General features: G+C 41.6%; 2 protein-coding genes across 12 annotated transcripts in view; one reads left to right on the top strand and one right to left on the bottom strand.

The window, feature by feature from the left end:
• Positions 1–4176, top strand: part of clcn1b (chloride channel, voltage-sensitive 1b) — a 46561-nt gene extending 42385 nt beyond the window's left edge. For all 5 annotated transcript variants that reach the window (XM_014012595.1, XM_014012596.1, XM_014012597.1 and 2 more), the window contains 4 exons: positions 251–295; positions 407–511; positions 2797–2883; positions 3176–4176. In XM_014012595.1, the coding sequence (XP_013868049.1) occupies positions 251–295; positions 407–511; positions 2797–2883; positions 3176–3619 (681 nt within the window). In that variant the 3' untranslated portion in view covers positions 3620–4176. The remainder of the gene's footprint in view (positions 1–250; positions 296–406; positions 512–2796; positions 2884–3175) is intronic.
• Positions 4177–6108: 1932 nt separating this feature from the next.
• Positions 6109–26130, bottom strand: part of fam131bb (family with sequence similarity 131 member Bb) — a 45697-nt gene continuing 25675 nt past the window's right edge. For 3 of the 7 annotated variants that reach the window (XM_014012612.1, XM_014012608.1, XM_014012606.1), the window contains 8 exons: positions 22589–22626; positions 17478–17513; positions 16980–17082; positions 14014–14238; positions 13677–13817; positions 11976–12307; positions 11075–11338; positions 6109–10811 (listed from right to left, as the gene is read on the bottom strand). In XM_014012612.1, coding sequence (XP_013868066.1) covers positions 10578–10811; positions 11075–11338; positions 11976–12307; positions 13677–13817; positions 14014–14238; positions 16980–17076 — 1293 coding nt within the window. In that variant the 5' untranslated portion in view covers positions 17077–17082; positions 17478–17513; positions 22589–22626 and the 3' untranslated portion in view covers positions 6109–10577. The remainder of the gene's footprint in view (positions 10812–11074; positions 11339–11975; positions 12308–13676; positions 13818–14013; positions 14239–16979; positions 17083–17477; positions 17514–22588; positions 22627–26130) is intronic. The other 4 variants (XM_014012611.1, XM_014012610.1, XM_014012609.1 and 1 more) reach the window with 2 other exon arrangements.

Below are 26130 nucleotides of genomic sequence, written 5' to 3'. Positions count from 1 at the left end.
CACACACACACACACACACACACACACACACTCTCATCGCTTTGACTCTAAGAGCTGAGCAGCAGTGATGTGCTGTCGAGTTGGCAGTGACAGCTCAGACACAGTATCAGTCCAGAGAGCTCACCTGTGTGATGAGAGGAGAACTACATCACAACAGCACAATGAAATTATCAGGTGTATCTTATTATCGGTGCAGTCGCTGATCACCTGCTCAATAATCAGCCCGTGTGTTTCTTCTTTTCTTCCTCAGGAAGCATTGCCTCCGCCGCTAGCTGACACCATGTCCCCCGAGGAGGTACGGCACCACACTGATCCACCGTCCACATGGCCGGCAGCGATTCAACAAACCGTCAGAAACTCTGTCTAACCCGAGTTCATGTATCTGCCTTCTGATTGGCCGACACAGATCAAAGCCTGGGAGGAGGTAGAGCTGGACAAGCCGGTGGATTTGGAGCAGATCCACATCGACCCATCTCCGTTTCAGCTGGTGGAGAGAACATCTCTGCATAAGGTGAGTTCAGCGACATGTCATACTTTTTATCTTCGTCCGCCATCAGTTATATTAGGAAATTGACATTCRCATAATTTTTTCAACATGAAGCAACAGCCAGCTCGTAGCCTAAAAGCACMGATTTGGAAAGACTGAAAAAACAAACTGGTCTGAAGCTAAAAAGACCCCTGATGCAATCAGACCCTATGATGTATCTCATTTAATAAATACTAAACTGGCATGTTGCAAAAACTGTAGTTCTTTTAGCTGAATTTAAAGCAGTTACTGATGTCGCCAGGAAAAAGATACAACCATCTGGAGTCTGCTTTTTATGGAGTGACCTCAGAGGAGCGTGTTGGCAGAGTTTACTTGTTTGGACAGCTTAGTTAGCTTTATAATTAGCAGATTTCACAAGTTTTCAGATGGATATTTACAAAAATATGTTGCAAATCTAAAATTATTCCTCTAAAACTCTCATCTGAAGAAACTTTTCAGGGCTTTATTGTAAGTTTCAGGAAAGTTTTCAGCAGAATTTGTTTGTATTGTTCGTTCTGTCATCTGCAGAGAATATTGAACTGTAATTTTCAAACAGTTTTGCTGTATTAAAGTATGCTGTGTGTGGGAGGAAGAGCACAGAATAACAAAGGCTTTTATTGTCCCTGAACATCCCGGTGCTCGAATCAAAGGCAGCTCAGCCTCTGTTTTCTTAGCTCTTGATGTTTTATCTTTGATCTACAGCAGGTGAAACTGTGACAGAAACTGTGTTTCTGTAAAGAAAAAAAACAGATTCAAATTGAAACAGTGCAGATTTGCTTAGAAGTGGAGACTTTTGAATCGTGGAGTTTTTAAAGAGGAGCACACCGAAGCTTGTCAAAACAAGTAATCCTGCTCAAAATTCTAATAAAACTGTAAATTGTGAACAAAAAGAAATCTTGCTCTTATGCTACATTGTTAGCTAGCTAATAAATCACAATGTTCAGCTCTYTGAAGTGTGGTTCTRTRGAAAGGTTATTRTCATAGAACAGTGAATATCTTACCTGGTGAAGATAGCTCTTCCATCTGCTTCAGTTTTTGCAACATTTTGTCTGGTTTTATTTTAATTAAATTCTGTTTTTTTAAAGCTAAGGCTGTTCTATTAGTTATCTACAAAAGGTAAGATATTAATCTTTTGAGCCCCACGCCCCCAGTACCAGGGACTGAACTGCACTTACTGTTTTCTTTTTCTCTCTACTTCTGTTAATTAAGGTCTGTCATTTAAACATAGACATGTTTGGTTTCCACAGAAACATCAAAATCTTGGCTAAAAGCTCATGAAGAAAAAAAATGTTTTACATCCAGCAAACAGTTAAAACGGCTAGCAGTCAGAAAGTAAACAAATAATACAAAATTACATCAACACAAATCTGTAGAAGTGTTGCTTTTTACTTCTGTTTTTAGAAATTCAAGTCAAAGCAAATACCAAAATATGCTGTAAAGTGWTTTGAAAGTTTTTTTAAACTTGATTTTGAGTAAATCTTCTCCAGTTGGAGTCAAATACAATCATTTATTTTTGTTTTATATAGGGTGAAAAATAAATGTGTGGGTAGTTTAAAAACATGTTCAAAAACAAGATTTTTCAGGCATAATTTAAAATCAGTAATTAAAAACCTAAGATTCCTTAACATTTATTAATGTTACTAACACAGTCCATCCTGTGCAGAGTGACTACACTTTGAATTATTTCTTTATTAAAACCTCTAAATTTGCTCTAGTTTACATTGGCTGCATGAATCTTTGCACAGACAATGTCCACATGTGGATTTATGGTTTCTAAGAGATTTTAGTCTTATTCATTATATATTTTTAAATAATTATATATTGTTTTATGCAAAAAAAATCATATTTTTTCTGTTCTACCCTCACTGTCTCTAAAACAATAGCAGCTGCTTTGATCTTACACTTCTGATGAAATCTCCAAGTATCAGCTTTATTTTGAAACCAAGGTTAATGAAGTGGAGTTTGTAAATGCTGAGACACACCCAGTTGTATTTAGGTGAGTTATTTCGAGAACAAACTCTAAGAACAGCCCTTGGGTCTGAAGAGGTTTTAACTGTTTCGAACATTCTTCAGTGCACTTTAGAGAGAAGTGCACTTTAAGTTCCACCTGCTCTGCTGCAGCTGCTGTCAGTAGGCGTGTCTCACAGCGTGCGTCCTCCTTCACCTGCAGAGACATTGTTTAGCAGCGCAGTCATGCAGGCAGCATGCTGTCACAGCCCATCAGATTTATTGCTGACTGGATCATGTCCTCCTCCCTTCTCATTACTCAGACCCACACTCTGTTCTCCCTGCTGGGTCTCAGCCACGCCTACGTCACCAGCATCGGGAAGCTGGTGGGAGTCGTGGCGCTGAAAGAGGTAAAGTCACTCCTCGTGTTTTTCCTTCCTCTCTGCAACGTTTGTGTCAYGTTCCTCAGTGTTGGTGCGGTGATGTGGCGTGGCAGCGATGAGCTCATGTTGTGGGCAGCTGCGGCGCCTCATCACTCACACTCTGATTCACGCTGCTCAGCTCAGCTCGACTACGCTCGGCTTGGCTGAGCTCGCTGGATGTTCACTTTTCTGATTACATATGGTCTCGCTCACGAGTTGCTTTCTTTGGGATTTTCTTCTGCAGGTGTTTCCCCTCATTATTTATTTATTTATTTCGCAGCTCCAGAAGGCGATCGAGGGCTCGACTCGCAGCGGGGTGAGGCTCCGTCCACCTCTGGCCAGCTTCAGAGACGCCAGCAGGAAAACCAAGAAGCACCCGCCCCCCTCGTCCGCCGCCTCCTCACCCACGCGGGACAGAGACCTGTGGGGAGAGGGGAGCAGAAGGGAAAGCGAGCTGCTGAGGAGGGAGTCCARGGATGATTCCTGGGGAAAGACTCCGTCTTTTAGAGGAGCTCCTGGGTTTGAGACGGCTCCCTCCTCTCCCGGCAGCTCTGCCAATGCCAGAGGAGAAGAGGGGGACCCTCAGGAGGCGGCGTCCCCCTCCACCTCCTCCCCTACCTCGTCTTCACCCCCTGCCTCCCCTGTGACACACACCAGCCCTGTCCTGACGCTGTCCTCCCTGCAGGAGGAGCGGGAGAGCGAGGAGTCCGATGAGCCTTTATAAGAGGGACCGGGGTTCTGGTTTTGATTTGACTCCTTTTGCCCGGAGACAGAGCCGCAGTCTGGGAGGAGGAGTCGGGCCTCCTGCAGCCCCCTCACAGACTCTCAGCCGGCAGGATCAGCTGCTTAACACAAAGCTCTTAAAACCTTTAGTCCAGGATAGTTTTTTTTTCTATTTTCTCAAGAGTCTCACCTTTGTTTTGTTTTTTTAAATCTCAGGTGCCTTTCTGTCTCTCCTGAACTGCAGACAGCTTCATCCAGTCCTGATGTTCTGTCTCCACACGCGCCTGAGCTGAATGATCAATATAAGAATCAAAATCAGTCACTTTCATTGATTACAAGTGAGCTTCTGACAGCAATGACCTGTACATCATGAAATGATACTGACTCATTTGGCCTAAAGGTCACACATTTTAAGCATTTCAAGTTTACTGATTGAAGCGACTTTAAAATAAGAATTTAAATGAATCAAATATCACTTGTATAAATAATATTTAAATCATCAATACTTGTTTGTAATTTTTAAAAAATCAATAAATTTCTATCTTGTCTATTAACTTATTTGGATTATTAGAGTTTTTAATTAGCTTTAAATCAAAACTTTGCATCACTATTTTTAAAGAAAAAATAAATACATTATTTACTTTTATATGATTATTTAAAAGTTTAATAATCTTGTAAAATACTGAATTAGTAGTCCATGATTATTATGTTAAAATATGTCACCTTAAAGGGGGGAATATGAGAAATCCACGATTTTAGCTGTTAAATACATTTTGTTGTGTACTTGGAGCCTCTAGGAGTGCAGAACTTTTCAATTTAGTTTCTCATGCTGCGTAGGTATCTATTTTCTATTTGAGTCATGTCTTTCAACCCATTCAAGTTTTTTCTATTTTCTATTACATCAAATTATTTGTAACAGAACTGCCATATAAGGTCTGGACTTACAAAGTAATCATTTTGATGGTCTTCATTCTCGTTTGGCTCTGGGTCAGGCTGGACTGACAAGTCTTCCCTTATTGACATCTTTTAATTAATTTGTAAATAAAAAGTTTCTGTGCTGCTAWATAGTCGTAAACCCATTGAACAAAGCGCTCTTGAAGCTAGAAGGGGGGCGGGGTGTGAAACACCTTGTTTAAATTTAAAGAGACAGCCTCAAAACAAATTGATCTGAGACACAACCCAGAAAAGGGGAGGGGCTTGTGAAGTTCCAATTAGGAGGAATTCAGACCACAGCATTGCAGTTCCACCTTAAATAGACCTCAACTGAAGGATTTAAATGTGAAAAAAGAAGGATTTAAAAGCACAATGTGTCTCCTTTTAATGACCTTAGATATATAGGTTTCAAGTCATCATCTTCATTTTCTGTTGGTTGGGTTGCAGAGACAACAGGTCCAAGAGAGAAATCCAGATCTCCCTCTTCCTAGTGACGCTCTTCAGCTCCACATGAAGGATCTTAAGGTGTTCTCAGGCAGGGGTAAAAATATATTCCCTCCAATAGGTTTTGGATCTGCCCTGGGGTCTCCTCCCAGTGGGAMAWGCCTGGAAAACCTCTAAAGGTGGGGATGCTCAGGAGCTCAGATGTCTGAACCACCTCAAGAGGCTCTGTACTCTGAACTTCTCACCCTCTAAACCTGAGTCCGGTCACCCAATGAAGGAAGCTCATTGAAAGGGAAAATTAATTTAATGATAACAACAATAATAATAACAGGTAGAAAAATAAATCAACTGGAATCCTCCCCCTCCTTCTTGAAAACAACATATAAAAAATGAGGAGTGACTCAGCATTTTTGCACAGTCCTGTAATTGTTATATTCCCCCCGCGGAGAGATTATGTTGTGATTTTGACAAATTGGCCATTTCAGGACGTAAAACAGCACTCATGTTTGTGCTAACAGCATTTTATCTCAAATGTTTTGTGCGAATTACCTTTCGAACCTGTCAGCCTTGTGCTCCTTAATGTGTGACATTATTATTTACCTTCTGTTAAACATGAAAGCCAACAGAAAATGAAATAGAAAGGTATTAAAATATACTAAACAAAATGTGCCTAAAACACATCACATCTGTTCCAACATTTAATCTGAAAGGAAACAACCTTAGAGCGAATAAACATTTTTTTTCCTCTGTGAAGGTCAAGGATGTGTTTAGGCTCTGATTCCTCTGTGAGCTCAAACAAATAAGCGTTTAGTCCCAATAGAAAAGGTCTGTCCACCAGCATTTGTCATTATTATTCTCCATGCATAAAAAGTCCTGATAAGGGCCGCAGAGAGAGAGAGAGAGAGAGAGAGAGAGAGGGTTTTAGATTACGCTGCAGCTCGTTCCTCTGTGACTGCTGTATTTTTATTTTCTTCTGTCGAGCACAAATGTGCCAGCCAGAGCCACCAAACAAACAACTCCTAACATGTGTTRAAGCTCAGGAGAACCCAGCTGTAAACCTGCAGGAAAATAATTATTTACAACCTGGGAAGAAGAGAGGCGCACACACAAGGAGAGGCTGTTTGTTGGTTTGTTTATTTTGCTCTTTCTCCACCAGAAGGAAAAAACAGAAGAGGAGACGGAGAGAGTGAAGAAGGCTCTGTCGTGCAAGAACAGGAGGGGAAAGAAAGAAAGAAACAGAGAGAGAGGAGAGGAGAAACCACGTGGAAGAACCGGCCCGCGAGAACCATCCAACAAGCATGCATAGGTGCGTTATCAGTCACTCTGCCTCCGTTAAAAACAAATCCAGTTTTATGCAGAATTTTACAGAAGCCATCTGATTTTTGCAGCATTTTATACAGCAGTTTATTAAAACTTTTCTTTTTTGCCACACAACTCCAAATTCTGTACATATAGTATTTGTTTAAGAGCTTCAAACCCCACTTTGACTGATATTTTTCATGTTACTTCAGGTAGTGATTCTTCCAAAAAGAAAAAAGAAAATTTAAAACAACAGACAATTTCATTACTGTACACAGACAAACAGATAGACAGACAGACACGAGTTTACAGAACAGACAGAGAAGAAGGACAGAAAGGCAGAAAACAGGAGGCAGATTTTTGAAGACGAGTTACTGAAACTTTTAGAAGATGGCAGTAAATTACACACAGACACAAAAACAGAGAAACTCATGATCAAGACACGAGCAGTGAACCTTAACATCCACAGAAATATATTTGGCTTCATGTTTGCTTGTTCATTCATTGAGATTCAGATAAACAAACTTTGACAAAGAAAGAAGCAAAATAATTCAAACTGAAGCTGTGTTTCTGCGTGCTTCCCCGTGAAACGAGATCTGTTTTCTGTTCAACAGTCGAGCCCAGAGAAGCTGTGATGGTGTTTTGAACTTGAACAAAGATAAAAGCAGGAAATCTTTCCGCTGCGTCTCCGACTCAGAAAGAAAAAGGGATGATGTGAAATTATAGGTTCTGTACAAGTTTTATTTATTTTTTCTCCCGACCAAGTAATTGTTCAATAAATAAACGAATTTGTGCCAACGGGTAAAAAACACTGTTTGAGGGTTTTGAGCGCTGTTGAGTGTTTTTAATGATCTTCCTGAGTCACTGCAGGAACTCGTGAAGTCAAATACAACCTCACCTCTGAGATGGTTGGGATGTTGTGTAAAACGTAGAGGTGTCCTGATGCCAGTTTGTCACAAACCGAGTATGAGTACTCGCTGATACCAAGTACCGATACAGAGTACTTACTGAAGATGGCTCTTTTTATAGGCCTACAGCCCCAACTGGATCAGATTASATATACAGCATAATTTATTCTGTTAAAACATTTATTAAAAATGCTTTCTACTTGTATAACCTTCTTAAATATGGAACTGACAAACTTTTCACTTGAAATGTTAACTGTAACACACTGAATGGAGTATCAATACTTGTACAAGTACAAGTACTTGTAAAATTGCTGGTATCGGTATCATCGGGACACCACTAGTTAAAAGTAAAGATTTGATTATCCTGTAAGCCCATATATTATTCACAATAGAAACATTATAAACATTTAAACTGAGAAGTTTTACAACTTTCCAGGGGAAATAACACAACAGGCTGTAAAATATATTTAGTATGAGGAGGAAACGGCTGGAGGAGCACAAGACGGGCAGTGGTTCTGCAAAAAACTGCGACTAAAAATGGTGGAACAATTTCAAAGTAATGTTCACCGTTAGAAAATTGGAAAGACTTTAAATAACCCATCTTCTACAGTTTATGAAATCATCAAAAATCTCTGATCTCAAAGGACGAGGTTGAAAGTCAGTGTTAGATGGTCGGGCCCTCAGGGGCCGCTGCATTAAAGACAAGTCTTATTCTGTTCTGGACACGAGTGCAGGGGTCAGGAACAGTTCCACAAATCATAGTGTGTGAACAGAGGTCACAGTTCAGTTTTTAAAATCTGTTCTCAGCACACAGTTTAACAACCTGCCTCTCTGTTGGTATAGGGGTGCATTGGTGCCTCTGGCATGGGCAGCTCGCACGTCTGGAAAAGCACTATCGATGCAGAAAAGTATTTACAGGTTTTAGAACATGTGCTCCCATCCAGAAACAATTCTGATCCAAAAACTGGACCAGCTGACCTCCTCAGTTCAGTTTCTGGACCTTTACAAACGGCTGTTAAAGCACAGTGACACGACCCTGTTGTAACTTTATTTTAGCRGTTTTCCTACCATAAAATCTAAAATTATCTTATTGTTACTAAAAATTTGTTCTCATTTTTTAGTTTACTATGTTCCATTGTGGAAAAATATATGGGTTTATTAATCTTTGTATTCTTTTAGTTTTACACAACTTTCCAACTTTTCAGGAAGTGAGGTTGTACACAGGATTATTTACACTAAGAGCTGCCAGATTATCTATATTCTTTTTGTTTTGTTTTTTCTACGCACAAAGAGCTCAAAGCCAAACCAAAACAAGATGGCTTTACATCCGTGGCACCTATTCCAACTTATACCGGAAGGGATTTCAACATGTCAGTAGAAAAATAAACATTGTCCCCATCATTGCATAAAGAAGCAATCGATAAAACTCATTCAAGTCAATAAACCATAACTCTTCAGAGTTTCTCACACAGTCATTGAAGTAAGAGGAGGTGCTCCCCAGCAGAGAACCTGTGAAACAGTAGCTTGTACTGTTGTTGTAAAGTGAGTCATGCACAGGAAGTCCATTTCTGCTGTTCAGAACTCCAGTTCTCGCTGGGAAACACCAACTCTGCCTTCGATGCGAGAAAACATACAAAATTAAAATTAAATAAAACATTGTCGGCTTCACTTTCACACGTCCAGGCAGCTGCTTCACAGTAGTAACGATGAGCAGGAAGACACCAACCAGTTTCTCCTCCAGTGTTCGGTCTCAGTCTTCGGTTCTGTTACCTGATTGGTTGATTGACCTCAACCTGTTGCCGCTGTACTTTTATTGATGGACTCGCTGGGTCTCAAACACCCTTCGCTTTGATCGATTGCTCAAATGTTTCATCTCTGTGTTCTTTTTTTAAACAAAATAAAACAAAACAAAAACTTGCAAAGCTTTGAGAGCAATCCCAAAATAAAGTGGGACTCGAGGCGTACAAAAATAAAGAAATCAAACTGTAATCGAACAGTTGTGACTGTGAGCGAGAGGCAATTTCTATATACTTTATTTACATTTATATGACAGAGCTGACACTGGTCTGTTGGAGGGGAGGGGACCAGTGTTTGTCTGTCTATTGCTGGTTACAATTTAGATATTTGTGTGTGTCATGTCCATCTATGTGTCAGCAGTGAATCCCCTTTTCCACGTTTGGGAAAGACCCCTTTCTTTGTGTTTGTTTCTTCGGTGCTGAATCCTCTCATGTGGACCACAGGGACACGTCTACAGTGTTCACGCACTTGTCCTCCATCCTCCGGTACATTCAAAAGTAGTGGTTATTGACCTTAATGTGTCATGACCTGTAGAAAACAACAGAAAGCAGCTGAAGGTTTGGGTTTGTTGGGTGGCTCGGTTTTGGTCGTCTCTGAACTTTGCAGCGCCTGCAGTTCAAAGGCAAACTCTGATCGGGTTAGATTGCATCAGTGCAAACTGGGGGGGGGGGGGCTCCACCACTCACCGCAGGCTCACACGTGGGATTTAAGGGTTCAGTGCAAAGTCTATTTAGTGCTGTATAGTACAGGTACTCCGTGGTACTCTGAAATGCATGCATACAGAGAGAGTAGGAAGCACACTATGTTACAGTACAATCTGTGCAGGGGTCGGTGTGTGTGTGTGCGGTCTGCAGAGCAGGCGTGTCTCCTGGCTGTGCCTTCACAATGTCACAGAAGAGATGACTTGTGGAGAGGGGGGAGCAGGGTGGGGGGTGTTCACACAACATTTCACTGAAAYGCTGAGATTTTTGGAGGCTACTTCAACCGTCCGTCAGATCGTTCAGATTTGATTTAATTAGAGCAGACTGATGCAACAAAAAAAAACAGCTGTAAACAGAGCAGCTCCCCGGTTGGAAACCTGCATGACCGTTTTCTACACGTATACATAGATTTTTGACTTTTTTTATTTGCTTTATTACAAAACAGTTCTTATTGTGTGGATTTACGTTCGATTTTTCTCGTTGTTATAAGACGACGACTTGATCGAGGTGCCTGTTTCTGAAAAGAGCATGCATGTTTCTTTCCCCTCCTCTTCATCACAGTCTGTTTTCTTCCTCCACATGGAAATGTTTGAGTCAGTTGGTGCTCCTCCTCCTCCTCCTCTTCTCCTTTGCTCTCAATCTACTTTTCGTTCCTTTGGGATGTAAGGCTTACAAAGAAATAGGTGTCCTTTGTTGCATGAGCGTTGTCTCGCTGTGAGTCTACGTTCAAATCTGTTGCTCACCGTTTTTTTTTAAAGAATCCCAACCCAAAAAAAGGTTTTGATACCTGAAAAAGGGGAACAGATTAATAGACATGTTGGTGCACTCTGCTCGTTCCTCGCTGACTTAACGGGTCAGTTTGTGAATCAGGAGTTTTTCAATTGGTTGCCATGGAGGTGGGCGGCCCCGCCTCCTCCTCCTCTTCGTCGTCCTCCTCCTCTTTTTCCTCTAGAGTCTGAATGAGGCCAGAGGTGACATCGGAGGCCTTCCGCTCTGTGATTGGTTCTGCGGGAGGTTGCCCCGGACTACTGCCACCTGAGGCATCCCCCTGCTGCGTGGGCGGAGTCAACGTGGCCGCATCTGGCTCCACGGACAGCACCACAKCTTCCTCCTGGTCAGGACAGAAGCAACAGATCGCACAAAGAAAAGTCAGGAAATTCATTTTGCAGTCTACATGCCAGCTGAAGTTGGAATCATAATTTCAGCAAAAATCAGAACTCAATCTTTGATTAATTTTGCAAAACAAACAGCTGTGAAACTATCAGGTTAAATAAACTCAATTTGAAGGTCTATCACAGAGCATGCTGAAGAAAAACTAAAGTCAAATATTAAATACTAAATAATAAATAACCCAGTTTAGAATCTGAACCTCACCTTGACCTGCTCCTCCTCCTGCTGCTCCAGTAGCGGCGAGTGATCGGCCCCCACCATCTCCTCTCCGGGGGGAATGCACAGGCTCGGCTCCACCACCGCCGCCACGCCCATGTAGCCCCCRGCTTCTGCCTGATAGGCCTCCAACTGGCCCACGTTCCACAGATCCACCAGAGGAGGGTGAACCTGGTGAACCAGACTGTGGATGGTGCTGTTGGGCGTTGCTTGTAAGGAGTGGTTGGCGCTGTGCATCCTGTGCTCCAAGGCCTGGAAACATCAAGAGGGGACGAGCATCAGGAAATGTGATGGAGGTGAAAATAATCTGATATTTAGTTAATCTTTAAAGGAGAAAAATTCCTGCTTCTTTTTCACATTTAAATCATAACTCACAGCAAATTCTGTGATGTAATAGTTCAGAGAACGTCAAAAAAATAGAGTAAATTGAATGGGTGGAAGGATATGACTCAAACAGAATATAAAGATATCTACGCAGCACCAGGAGAAACTAAATTAAACTTTTCTACACTGCTAGAGACTCCACAACAAGATGCATTTAGTAGCATGATGTGTTTCCTTTAACCTGCTTATCAAAATGCATTATGATGTAGAAATAAGAAGTCTTGTTTAAAAAATAAATGTCTAGCAAAGATTTCATCTTCAATAAATCTTCCAGGCTCAACTTTTTCACCTGAAGACATGAAGGACAGTTCTGTGAACAAACATGAACTCTTTGTCTGACTATTTTTAAACCAGTTCTTCATTTCAGGCCCGCTGCTGCTGGTTTATGCTTCATAATGGTGACTTGGAGGAAATCCAAGCCTCATAAAGTATCTCAGTGCTTAATGTTCAACCTGGCAGAGGCCCACGCTCACCACTGAGACTCCACCTGCTCTGCATCAATCACCTGTTGTTGCTGATACTGCAGGAGCTGCTGTTGCTGGTAGTGCTGGAGCTGCTGGAGCTGCTGCAGCTGCTGCAGCTGAGTCTGCTGCTGGAGGCTGTACTGCTGCTGCTGAGACAGGAAGTGAGCCGCCGCCTGCCCGTCGTAGCCCTCTGTCCCCATGACGTAGGAGCCTGCGGGGGGAGAAGTCACAGCGCCATTGCTGCCGCYGCCGCCGCCGCCGGAGGGGTCGTTGTTAGTCGGCTCCCAGGCATCAGAGGAGGAGAGGCAGTAGTGGCCCTGGGAGACGTACGTGTGGGGCCACACGTCTGCAGAGGAATGATGTAATATCTGATCTGCAAGGAGTTAACAACCCAGCAGCTACTGTTAGTGCTCAGTGACTGATGCAGGAACACTTTGTGATTTGGGTGTAATTCAGAGACAAAAAGCACAAAAGTCTGACTTGTGAAGAAAAACCTTCAAAATAAATTGCATTTAATTTAGAATGATACTAGACAAGTTACAATTTTWGCCTCCAGTACCAAACAATTTCAGCTACTCCTGCTGGTTTAGATGTTGTTTTGACAAACATCTAAATGAAAAACTGACTGAAATGTTGTGACAAAAGCTTCTCAGTTTGTACTGAAAAAGAGTCTACAGATTGTCACATTTTACCCTGTTGAGTCATCGCCCTTGTCAAGCTGTAGAGCTCACACTTGATTTTAAAACTGTTTTTTCTCTTATTCTCCCTGGAGGAAAATCTAATTTAAAACCGTGGTGGTGGTGCAGGTGTGTAATAAAACCCATAATAATAATAATAATAATTAATAATAATAAAATGTCCCACACCCCACCCCTCATTTAATCTTCAGATTCTCTTTTTAAGGTTGCATCCATCATTTTATAAAAGTTTTTAGTTTTGGAAGTGTCAATTATGGGAGTGTAGTGCACTTTCATAACTGGTTAGCTCAGCAGATGGTTAGAAAAACTATAAAATCAGAGAGCTTAAGTTGAAGCCCCACATAAGACTTTTGATTTTGTTCTTGTTAAATTTGTCTAAATGTACAATGTAAAGTCTTACAATCTTATATTAAGCCAACAAGTCTTTTTAATCTTGTTTTGAGACTGATTTAATAAGCAAGAATATGTCAGAATATTAATCTTGTTAGCTTGGAAATTCTCCTTATTTCAAGAAGTCGTATTCCATTGGCATATTATTTTACCTAATTTGTGAAGATTCAGACTCAAATTAAGTGAAATGATCTGATAATAAATTTTTATTTGCTGCGCACCTCTAGGATTAGACATCTTTAAAACAGCAGTGGTTTTAGCTGCAGGTGAGGTTGTTTTGTAGTTGGAGTGAGACGTTCAGATAAGGTTACTGTTGAAATAACACTTTCAAATGAAAATAAACTAAACTCTGTTTTATAACACTTACAGTGTTTAAAAACAATAACATAGCTAACTTTTTAAAATAGTGGACATTTACGTAACTGTAATTACCAGAAACCCTGGCTAATCAAAGGCTGGCCTCTGTGCTGTTTGATTAGAAGGATTCTGATCTTTGACCTAAACTCGCCCACTGGACAACAGAGCCATGACACAAATTAATTGTGGAAATATTCCAAACATTGTTTTCGTGTCTAGTGGCTTCCTCTCTCTTGTCATCTTTGTGATCACCGCCTCTGCACCATCTGCTTCCTGTTGTATCTTGCAGACTTTTACCTCGACTGGTGATGCTCTCCTGGTTGACCTCGCTCAGGTGAGCTACGCTGCCCTGGTTCGAACCTGACCGCGGACTCTCACCGTCCATCGAGGACCACGCCAGGAGCGTTGCCTCTGAGATTGCAAACTGCTGCAGCACACCTGAGGTCAGAATGCAAAGGACAAATCCTGTTCAGGGCAAACACCTTCGTCAAACTGGATTCAATTGGCTGGATGTTTGGCATTAATCCCAAAAAATAATGAGCAAAAAAAAAATGCGTGTTATTTTTGCTGATGACAGTTCACAGGTTCGGTCATGCTCCTGGTCTCTGCCAGGTGTGTGTGTTTGTTTTCCAACCTGCAGCAAAACGAGCCTCCTTCTCGCCGTCACTGAGGTCACTGTAGGCGTCGTTCTCCAGCCGCCTCTCTTTTTCCCGCTCCTGGGTGCTGATGCGGGACTGGGGTAGGCCCCCTGAGCCAACCGTCTGCATGCCCCAGTTTTGCCACTCGATCATGTGGGCGACCCGCCCCTGGGCCATGGCCGTGGGTTTGGTTACTCTTTCCTTCATGGTGCGGGTCACCCCTAATCGAGGAGGGAACAGAGGGAGTGGGGATGGAAGAAGGTTTTGGGAACAATTGAAGGTTGATGAATAAAATAAGAGAAGGAGAAGAAGGGATGAAGGTTGAAAGACAGAAAAAGGACAAAGAAAGAAGGGGAAAGACAGACAAAAGGTAGAAAAGTTATTATCGTGTATTTATTGCTGCTGAAGTATGAAAAGTGTGATGGCCGATGAAAGTATCAAGGATTAGACTGATAAACTGTTTGAACAACAGGAGGCTGTGATTAGATGAGAAGTGGTTATATCTCAGGCAGTCACTAAGAGTGATCCCAAACATTTGCTTTGAGCACTAAAACATCCTGCAAGATCTCACAACATTACATTGAATGTTTCTTCTTCAAAGTTTGACTAAAACTGGTTTAACAGTTGCGATTGAAAACTCTGGTCTGAAAGCCATCAATTGATATGCGTCCATCCGTCCGTTTTCTGCGGCTTATCTGAGATCGGGTCACGGGGGCAGCAGCCTAAGCAGAAAGACTCAGACTTCCCTCTCCCCAGCCACTTGGGCCAGCTCCTCTAGGGGAATTCTAAGGTGTTCCCAGGCCAGCTGAGAAACATAGTCCCTCCAGCGTGTCCTGGGTCTTCCTCTRGGTCTCCTCCCAGTGGGACATGCCCGGAACACCTCACYAGGGAGGCATCCAGGAGGCATCCTTACCAGATGCCCGAGCCACTTCATCTGGCTCCTCTCGACGTGGAGGAGCAGCGGCTCTACTCTGAGTCCCTCCCGGATGACCGAGCTTCTCTAAGGGAGAGCCCAGACACCCTGCGGAGGAAACTCATTTCAGCTGCTTGTATCTGCGATCTCGTTCTTTCAGTCACTACCCAAAACTCATGACCATAGATGAGGGTACGAATGTAGACTGACCGGTAAACCGAGAGCTTTGCCTTCTGGCTCAGTTCTCGCTTCACCATGACAGACCGGTACAGTGCCCGCATCACTGCAGATGCAGCACCAATCCGCCTGTTGATCTCCCGCTCCATTCTTCCCTCGTTTGTGAACAAGACCCCGAGATACTTAAACTCCTCCACTTGGGGCAGAACCCCCTCCCCGACCCGAAGAAGGCAACCTGCCTGTTTCCGGATCAAGACCATGGTCTCGGATTTGGAGGCACTGATCCTCATCCTGGCCGCTTTACAATCGGCTGCGAASTGCTCCAGTGAGAGCCGAAGATCACAATCTGATGAAGCCAATTGGACCACATCATCTGCATAAAGCAGAGATGTGATCCTAAGGTCACCAAAACGGATCCCCTCAACACATTGGCTCCTAGAAATTCTGTCCACATAAGTTATGAACAGAATCGGTGACAAAGGGCAACCTTGGCAGAGTTCAACTCTCACCGGAAATGAGTCCAACTTACTACCAGCAATGCGGACCAAGCTCTGGCACCGGTCATACAGGGACCTAACAGCCCGTATCAATGGGCCCGGTACCCCATACTCCCGGAGTACCCCCCACAGGAGTCCCCGAGGGACACAGCCGAACGCCTTCTCCAAGTCCACAAAACACATGTAGACTGGTTAGGGGAACTCCCATGCACCCTCCAGGACCCTGGTGAGGGTGTAGAGTTGGTCCAGTGTTCCATGACCAGGACCAAAACCACACTGCTCTTCCTGAATCCGAGATTCGACTATACGATATAAAATCTGATATCTTTCCCTTCAAGAAATTATAAGATTGTTTTTTTTTACTAATCTAACTCTGGTTGTAGCTCCAGTTAGACAAGATAAACAAAAAGATTATCAGTCAAATCCCACTGATCAGATGCGTCAATGAGGATGAGCGTGGATAATAAGACGAGCTAAAGACTGGGGCTGTGCAGGCGACATTTATGTGTTTAATGAGACATCACCTGCTCACATTACATGGAAGAGAGGAGGCTGTGGATGTGTCTTTTCTGACACAGGTGCATCATGGGATGGAGTGGGTTAATTGGGGTGAGGCGGCTGCGTGGCGTGACTGATGAGAGGTTGGCTTGTTGACACGAGAGCTTTTTTTTTCTTTCTCACACCTCTGCTACGCTGCGCTGGGTAAGCAGAAAGCTGTTCTCCTTCTCTGCACTGTTTGTCTGAAAACTCAACACTGCTGAACTTACACTTTCTTAGGGAAGACATTAATTTCCAAGCTGCCGTGCTAACACCGGTTTGCTCGTACCCGGTATGTTCTAGTTTTCGTGTGACCAACATATGATGACAAAAACTGAAACTCGCCTGCCGTTCGAGCCCCCTTCTGATGCATGGGGATGAGATTTATGAATAAATCATTGGACAAATCAGCACCACACAAAACAACAGCTGCACTTCACTACTCTGTGCTGCAAAGTCCAAATAAACTGCACAAAACAGCCGGGTAACACTGAAAGTACCGCACTTGACTGTTGTAACACAACACTATACACGGTTAAACATTCATTATATAATTATGAAGTTAGGACACAACAACCTCACAACCACTTCACATAAAAAAGCTACACTTCCCACTCACTTCCCTTTAAAGTAACAATCTTTATGATGATGAGTGTGTGTGTTGAAGTGTGAATTGCAAGCTGAATTTGCTCCGTCAATGCCTCTTGGGGAAACATTGTCGCCTGATAATGTCAGTGTGAGGAAGAAGTGAAACGGGAACCCTTTTTAGGGTGCCATGCTGACACCAGTGTCCGGAGTCAACATGGGGTCATTTACCAGAACCAGCACAGACACACACCTGACACACCTGACAGAGAAGACTTAGCCAGAGCCCCGATGCCATAGGCATTTGAGTTCCTCTTGAGCCGAGGCAGGATGGATGTGGTGTCCTCCATGGACAGCTGGAGGGGAGAGAAGAGGGAGGAATGGAGGAGGAAAGCGGGGGAGGAGTGTGGAGAAAAGGACAGCATGGACACAAAGACATCGACACAGCATGTATTAAAGAGAGGGGTGAGTGGAGAGGAGAAGTGATGGAGATGTTGGGTTAATACAAAGGACAAAAGCTGTATTACCCAAATCTTTAGTTCAAGTGCTTTGAAAAAAAATCTGTTTGTGCACCACTACGACATAACACAGGGGCTAGTGTAAAGCTGAGGAGGGAGGAGGAGGGGGTGGGAGGAGAGGGGGACAACAGCATGAGGGGAAAAGGAGCTGGTTGCTACAGGGTGATTTAAATCAGAACAGGCAAAAGAAACAGACAGGGAAAAGTATGGAGGAATGATGCCACGACACTTACATTGATTCCTTCCCATGAAAATTCTGAACGTCCATGCTGAGGAAGAGAAACGGAGGGGGAGGAAGGGATGGGGGAAGGAAGGAGCAGGAAAGAGTGAGAGAGTGACAGGATGGACAGGATGTGCATCAAATGGGGAAGTGGGAGTTGATTTCACATCAAACATGCAGATGAAAAAATTATAGGTGAGGTGTGCAGAAAGATAAAAGAAAAGAAAAAAAAACAAAGTGACAAATAAACAGGAATTTCCAGGATTGAGGAATAAAGAACCAGAATGACAGGGAGAAGGAAGGGGGATTAGGCAGGGATCACTTTTTATTTGCTTAGTTATGTTCAGCAGAGTGAAAACGTTAAGGATTAGATGAGTTTTCTCCTCGATTACAAGGGCTACCAAGAACGTTGGAAGCCAGCGAATTACTGTGTGCTGGTTGGAGAGAGATGTCAGTGGTGTGTTGATCTGTATCTGATGCTACAGATAGACGAGGGGCTGGGGGCGACAGGAGGGAGGGGAGTGTGTACGGGTTTATGCGTGTAGAGGGAACCGGGAGGGGACAAAGCAGATAAACAGCAGATTCTTCCCTGGATCAGCTGGGCCAACACAAACTAGACTGGAGGCATTTGTGGTCTATCAGCTGTGCTGAAACATTTTCACCTTCCTGCTGATGCACTCAGACAGACAGTACAGACTGAGTAAAAATAACACAACTGGAACATACATGATGCAATGTTAAGTGTTTGTTTAGATCTTTTGAATTGGAGGTTTGTGCTCTGGAAACCATATGAAGAATATTATTTTATTTTTGTTTATTTATTTATTTTTGGAGGAGGGGTTGTCTTTATTTAAATTTATATTTCTTTTGGGGTTTTTATGCCTGTGTCTCAATTCAGGAGCTTCGTCCTTTACAGCTGGCATTTGTAGGGTGCTTACACCACTGCCCTACACCGAAGGCTGCCCCAATTTGTAAGCTCCTTCTCATGCGGCCAGCAAATGTGTCCCACAAAATCCCGAAAATGAAAGCTGCATCTGAGTATCCTTCCCAGCTGAGGATATCCAATGATTCATCATGCTGTCAGCAAACTAAACAAGAAAACCAACACTCTAAAAATGAAATGTTGGATTTACTTAACCGTGTTATGTTACCTGGTTCCACTTAACTGAGTTGAGTAAATTCAAAGCAACATAATCATGTTCTTTGGCTAAAAAACTGGTATATTGCTTTGAATTTACTCAACTCAGTTAAGTGGAACCARGTAACATAACATGGTTAAGTAAATCCAACATTTCATTTTTTACAGTGAAGGTGGTTGAGTTGTGTTTTATTTATTCATTTATTTTTACCAAGTCGATAGAGTTTAGAAATTCATCACGGACTGAAGGCTTTTAAATATTTGTTCTGAGTACGGCATGGAACATGACATAAAATGTAATGCCAGTAAAAGTGTCATCATGATCAGCAGAATTAAAGATGACAAAGGTTTAAAATTTCCCTTGTTTTCATTGTGTAGAAATACTCTGTGTGTAGTAAATTTTAATATCTTGACCATTTTGTCACTGTAGACCTAACTGATGATGAGGATATTTATAGGCAGTGCTGCCTGCTGTATGCACAGGCTAGCATGCTTATCTGTAGGTTTGGTGTTTGTACTGATGAGGTGAAGAAGTCTCTGTTTAAGGCCTACTGTACACCCTTAGAGAGCTAGCATGTGTAAACTCAATGTGGTGCACAAGACTTTTACAGGAGAACCTGAGATGGGAGAGTGCTAGTCAGCTCCTTGTGACAGCTGAGATTAAAACCTTTCAGACTCTTTTAAGAAATTAGATGTTTAAATAAATTAGTTGAGTCAATGATTGTTGTAAGTAAATAATGTGGCACGTTACCAGTGTCAGTTGTGGAGGTACTGACAGTTGTCTTTTGGTGTGTCGCTTATATCATATCGTTGCCAATGTCTTCTTCCCACGGTGTAGATGCTTCTCTGAATGGCCTCAGTTTTGTTTTATCTTTCATAATCTTCATCTTTCCACAGATCTGCTTCAACAGATCTGAAATATTCCTTCTAAGCTTTCAGTTTGGAAACCAGTTCACTGAATTGCTGTAGTTCTCAGATTGTTTGGCACTTTGGGAAATAGTTCGATGGTTTCAGTAAACACACACTTACTCCTGATCAGTTCACATGAAGCTGCAATCTGCAGGCAGTTTCATAGTCAGTGTGTGACCTCAACAGTTTGTGTGTATGCTTTTGTTTTGAAGCCCAGAGTTTGGCATTTGGCCTTCACTTGCTAGATTTTGTTACAAAATAAACGTGACAAATAAGGAGTGGATCTGACATCCAGAAGACACTATCCATGCCAATTCAGGCATATAAAGTCACACTGCTTTTTTGTCTTATTTTACACTAAACTTAATTTTAACAAAGAAAGTTAATGTCATGTTTTACAAAAGAGAAATCTGAAACTAGAATCTGAGACCATGTTTTAAATCAAGTTATGTGATGTACTTGGGTCAATCAGTCAACAAACCACATTCATTCTGGGTCACACAATGCCAAATACAACCTGGACTACTTTTGAGGACTGTGTAGGCTACTCAACTGACAAACCTCCTGCAAGTTTGAAAGAAAAGACTTAACATAGTTCAGCATGAGCCAGGACCCCCACCGCTGTCGCTGCACATTCATTTTGCATAAAGTTGGAGATAAAAATAAATGGCTTTAAAGTGAGAGAATGTGTAGCCTATTCGTTTTAACGGGGTTCATGTCAGGACTTAAATTACCCAGGGTTAGATCTGACATGGAGAAATTGTTTGAAACAAGTTTCATTATAAACCTTTACTTGTGTGACTGGGTTAGAAATGAGTTAAAAGGGTTTGAAATTTTATATTTTTGCATGACTCTATTTTTTTTTTTCAAAAAAAATAAATAAAGGGGTTGTTGTTGCTGTTAATTTTTGCATATTACAGTGGAGAAATAAGATAAGATCATAAGTCCTCAAGTATACAATAATCCCAATTTACTTTGAAACCCAACACGCTTTAAATTCAGAAGATTGAAGTCTTTCATACAGTAAAGATTATGGGGTCTGTTACTTGACTCTATAATTCCTCGAGAATGAGGGGAAAGGGATATTTCACACGGAATTATTTCACCCTTTAAAAACCAACACTCAAGGAAACTTCTTACTGTKCAAGAACAAATCTTGCATAAACCTTATAAAACTGGAATTATTACTGTAATTCCAAGCTCCTGTGAAGTTTAGAGATAAGTGACAGGAACAAGAAAAATGTGTTCTTCAGTTCTACTTTAGCTCAGTGAAACATGATTTAGGATTATAAGAGTTTTGTGTGTTTTTCCGTGACAGTGGTACAGTAGTTAACATTGTTTCATCGAAGCAGCTAGCTAGCTAACTGCTTTAAGACCACAGCTAGTAAACACTGTAGCTACTAAAGCTAGCTAGCAATGCCAAATAAAACCATTGAGGTATATTGACTAGAGGTGTCATGCATGCCTCAGAGGATTGACTGCTGTGGTACGAGAACGCCATATTGGAATGTAAGCAAATGATCAGGGTTCGATTTCTGTATAGAATTGCATAGAAACAATAGTTTTTCACTGGTTAGCTTGTGCCTATTAGAAACATCATTCATTGCAGATGTGTGTACCTTGACAACATGCCTGATATGATAATATATTCTGACAAGCATGTCTAGCAAATCAAAGTAATGGTTGTCAATATCAAATAGAGTTTACCACATTCAGCTTCACTAGCTAACAACATTGTCTTATTAGTTGTCCTCACTTCTAACAATATGGCACTCTCTCTGACCAAGAAAAGTCATATTATAACCCAGCATCAATATACCTCATTGTATAAAACTTTATAGATAGCTAGATAGATGGCTATCATAGCAATACGCCATAGATAGATAACTATAAGGTTTCAGTTTAAAGGCAGTTTGCTAGCTATCTGCTTTGAGGGAACAATATTAGTTCAACTAGTGTACTACAGAGCCAAAATACACACGTACGTACGTATGTACATGCATACACATATAGAGTTGCATTTGAACAAAGCCTGATTAACTATTTTCTCTTTGGATTATGACAGCAAAATTTTACACCATATAATTATTTTCCAGGACATATATAATTACAGATTCTATTTTCTGTGTACATTTTATTGTGTAAATCAAATAAAACTTCCAGGCCAATATGTAAAGAGAATGCATTTTAGTCTTAGATAACAAAAGAAACAATAACAGAGCAGTTTCTATCAACTGCATGCAACATGTACTCCATGTTGTTAATCGATATTAGTCTCTTCCTGTCTCCTTATTTGTTCTTGTAATTCTATTCTTTGCTCCCACTACCTCCCTTCTCTAGAACTCTGACTTTCTTTCGTCTCCTCCCTTCACAGGAGTGGGAGTGATGAGAGATTTAGTACACTCGAGTGGTGGAGCTGAGCTCCTTGAAGTTTACCAATGTTCTTTTCCAATAGTCCTGACGATGTTGAATATAAAGTGTATGTGCGTGTGTGTGTGTGCATGAGTGTGTGTGCGTGAGTGTGGCTGCTTTTGCTTTTAGAAGGGCATTCTGGGACACGGTGCATAAATAAATGATGTCAGTGCATTTGGTGGAAAAGCTGAGTTCTGTACACTAGTCCAAAAATGGTTCCCTCTCCTGTGTCCTACCTCAGAGGAATTAGTATTGAAGGAAAGGACAGAGGAGGAGGAGGTGGAGATACAGTAATCATGATGTGTAAAAGGTTAAAGAAAGAAGAGTGATGCCTCTGCTGTTTGAGCAATAATCTAGTCAAACAGGTAAAAAGCAGTGGACCTCCAAACACCAGCTATGAGCCAACCTAACCAGTGAAAGCTCAGTCTTCCAGGTGCAAAACCCATCATAGATGGGTGTTGGATGTGTCGTAGAAGTTGAGAAGCTTGACATGAATTGGGTTGCTTTTCTAATCTAACATGAACACATAACACTAGGAGCTACAGACAGCTAGTAGGAACAGTGTAAAAGTAGCCATGTTTGTTTCTCGGGTGTATTAAAGACAGTCTATTTTCACAAAGAAAAGTCAACAAGACAAGCTGAAGAACAGATAAATGAAGACTTACTTGCTCCCCATCCTTTTGAACTGGCACGCCATCCGCCGCTATTTTAAAAAAGAAAGAGAAAAGAGAGAAACATTAATAATCTGTGACACAACAGCTTTCACAAAATATTAAAATAACTCCCTTTAGAAAACATTAGCCTAAACTATTTTCATGCTTTATTTCCATTTCCATCTTATGCCACTTATCCATAGTCGGACCGTGGAGGCAACAGGTCCAGGAGAGAAACTCAGACATTCCTCTTCCCCATCAACGCTTTACAGCTTGTCCTTGGGGACCCTAAGATGTTCCCAGGCCAGAGAGGACATAATTCCTCCAGCAAGTCCTGGGTCTTCCCTGGGGCCTCCCACCAGTGGGACGGGCCTTGAACACCTCTAAAGGGAGGCGTCCAGGAGGCATCATGATCAGATACCTGAACAACCTCAACTGACTTCTTTCAATGCAGAGGAGCAGCAGCCCTAGCTCCTCACCCTGTCTCTAAGGCTGAGCCCGGCCACCTTACGAGGGAAACTCATTTCAGCTGCTTGTCTCCAGGATCGCACTCTTTCGGTCACGATCTACGCCTCATGACCACTGATGAGGGTTGGAGCGTAGACAGACCAGTAAATGGAGAGCTTTGCCTTTTGACTCTGCTCTTTCTTCACCACGACTGACTGAAGCAACACCCTCATTACTGAGGATGAGGCCCCAGTCCGTCGATCCATTTCCCGCTCCATCCTACCATCACTCGTGAACAAGACACCCAAGTACTTAAACTCCTCCATTACTTAAACTCCTCCATTTGAGAGCCTCACCCCTGACATAGAGGGGGCATTCCACCCTTTTCTGGTTGAAAACCATGACCTCAGACTTAAAGAAACTGACTCTCATCCCAACCGCTTCACACTCAACTGCGAACCACCCCAGTGCTGAAGATCTTGGCCCGAAAATGCTAACAGACCACATCATCTGTATATAGCAGAGATGAGACTCTGTGGTTCTCAAACCAGCCACTCTCCTCTCCACGACTGTGCCTTGAGACTCTGTCCAAAGCTTTCATGCTTTATAAATATGTTATTTGTGAGTTTGTAAACACTTTATAAAATATTAACATCAACAAATGTTCGTAGTGCTTACATGTAGGTAGGTTACTGACAAATGTTTGATATTTAAAATCTAAATTATAAAGGTAGAAATAAAAGGAGATCAATTTATCTTGACAAATAGTGATCCAGATTGAGAATTTTTTTCCAAAATTTTACATTGTTTTTATGTAACACGGTGTAAATTTTTAATTTTATGTAATTGTGATGCTCCTTTTACAAATATCCAAAAAAGATTGTTTTTCTAACATTTTTCTTAACAGAAAACGTGTGAACAAATAAAAATGTTCTTAGTGAATCAATTTTAATTGCTTGTATTTAATTTTGATTGCTAATACCTCCCCATTTCTAACAGTCATCAATTTATAAATAAAAGGTCTTCCCCCCATTTTCTGTTTTAGAACATTGTTGGTAATAAATGACTCATAAATAAATCAGGCGGAATAAATATGAGAAATCAGTTTTATTGAGTTTCCTGCCCGGGTTCTTTTTTAGCTCTTGGCAGCTGTTTAAACACTATTGTTCTTTTATAGAGTTACTATTGTGTGAAAGACTGCCTCTCTATCATCGCTGTTTCTTCAAGGATGGTAAAGTTGATACAACGAAACGTTCCCATCAGCCACCTGCAGCATTTACTCCACTGCCCCCTGAACCAAAACCAGCAGTTGAAGTTAGTAACACCGACTCAAGTACTGTAAGCCTCTTTCTACCAAAACATATTATTGAGGTGTGTGAACTTTTACGTGTTTTGCTGCTGAACTTTACTTTGAAAACTCATAAATCAGGTTGTTACTGTAAAGGACACTCGTGTTTTTTGTACCACTAAGTACTGACAGGCAAGGTGTTTCACTCGTCAAACACTGGATATGACTTATTTGAAATCCATGCTCTTTGTTGGATGAATGAATGTCATTATCCCTCCTGATTTGACTGTCCAAATCCTAATTACAATGTTGGTTTAATTAGGGAGTCTGTGCTCCTAATAGAGTTTAAACAGCCTCGGTCTCTAGGTGCTCCTGTGTGCATCAGAGGGTCTGTGCTCTACATGTGCAACTCTCAGAAGGGGGGCTCTTGCTCCTGTATCAGCACTCTGTGGCTCTGAGTGCGCGTCTGTGGGGGGTTTCGTTTGTGTTTCGTGCAGCTGCGTTTTGGAAATCACGGGCAATTCCTCGGGAGCTCTGAGAGGCATGGAAAGAGTGGCTGGATTTCTAGATGTCCAGTGATGTCTGTGACCCACTGACCCAGTGATTCAGAAACATCAGCTCCACTCTGTCTTGGCTGCGCTCTCAGTTATTGCCCTTCCCTCTGAACTCCACTCCGTCACATCAGATCACTGAAAGGGCAGGAGACGGGGGACAGATTTTATTCCAGAAATTGTCCGGTTTTCACTTACATAAGAAGAGAGGGCAGCCAAACCATGAATGAAACTCCTTTTGTTTCATTTGCATATTTACTGTTTACCCCAAGGATTTTCTCATTTCAGTATTTTGTGGGGTTATTAAGGAACATTAACCTCTGCTAACTTTTCGTTTTGTTCCACCTCATTTGTCTCAATTCATTTTTTTATCTAAAGTTTGTGCTTCAAGACTAATAAGAACATCTTCACAGATAATTAAAGTTATTCTAGGTACACGTGTACTTGGCACAAAAACCAAATGAGTGTTTGATAGCTTATTTCTTGGTCGTAACAATGCTTCAAGTGTCAACAACAGCAAAATAAACAGTTTGACAGCGATAACGTGGCTTTTTTTTTTCATGTGCACAACCCACATTCTCAGCTCTACTGCCCACAATGCATGTTCCTTACAAATGTGGCATTATTTAAAAGGGAAATTAATATTACTTGTAAGCTATTTTAGATTCATTACCAACAAGCATTACTACAACAAAGAAACCTTCTACAAAGGACTAATTTCTTTACTTTTTCTGCTAAATTTATATGTAKGGTTGTTCTTTTCTAGATTCAGGTTGAGCTGTGTTCACTATCTTAGATCAATAGTGCAGTACTTGTGAAGCTTTCCGAAAAGGTTATGAGCAATTATTATCATACCTGTTACAGATAGCTCTTTGAAGGCCTCAGTTTGAACAAATATTTAAATTCTGTCTAGAATGACAAGCTAACAGCTAGTCCAATTCCAATTGTTTGCAACAGGTAAGACATTAGATGTTCACAATCGCTTCACAAAACCCCACTTCAAAAGGATTTTTATAGGAAAATATATTTGGTTGTACGTTTCTAAGATACATTTGATTTTATATCATTTTATAAGTTGTGCTGCAGTTCAAACAGCTATTTTATTTATTTCATGTCAAATTGTTTGAAAACAACAAACTTCAATCCACTGTTACAGCCCCCGGGAAACCAAAAGGTATTTAGGCTTTTAGGTGTTGAAGTTTGTGAAAATTACTGTTTCAAACATAATTTTAGTTAGTTAGTTAGTTAGTTAGTTAGTTAGTTAGTTA

Source organism: Austrofundulus limnaeus, unplaced genomic scaffold (genome assembly GCF_001266775.1).
Source record: "Austrofundulus limnaeus strain Quisiro unplaced genomic scaffold, Austrofundulus_limnaeus-1.0 Scaffold93, whole genome shotgun sequence".
Lineage (NCBI taxonomy): Eukaryota > Metazoa > Chordata > Actinopteri > Cyprinodontiformes > Rivulidae > Austrofundulus > Austrofundulus limnaeus.
The sequence above is the reverse complement of the archived record's forward strand: the minus strand, read 5'-3'. Positions and strand labels throughout refer to the sequence as shown.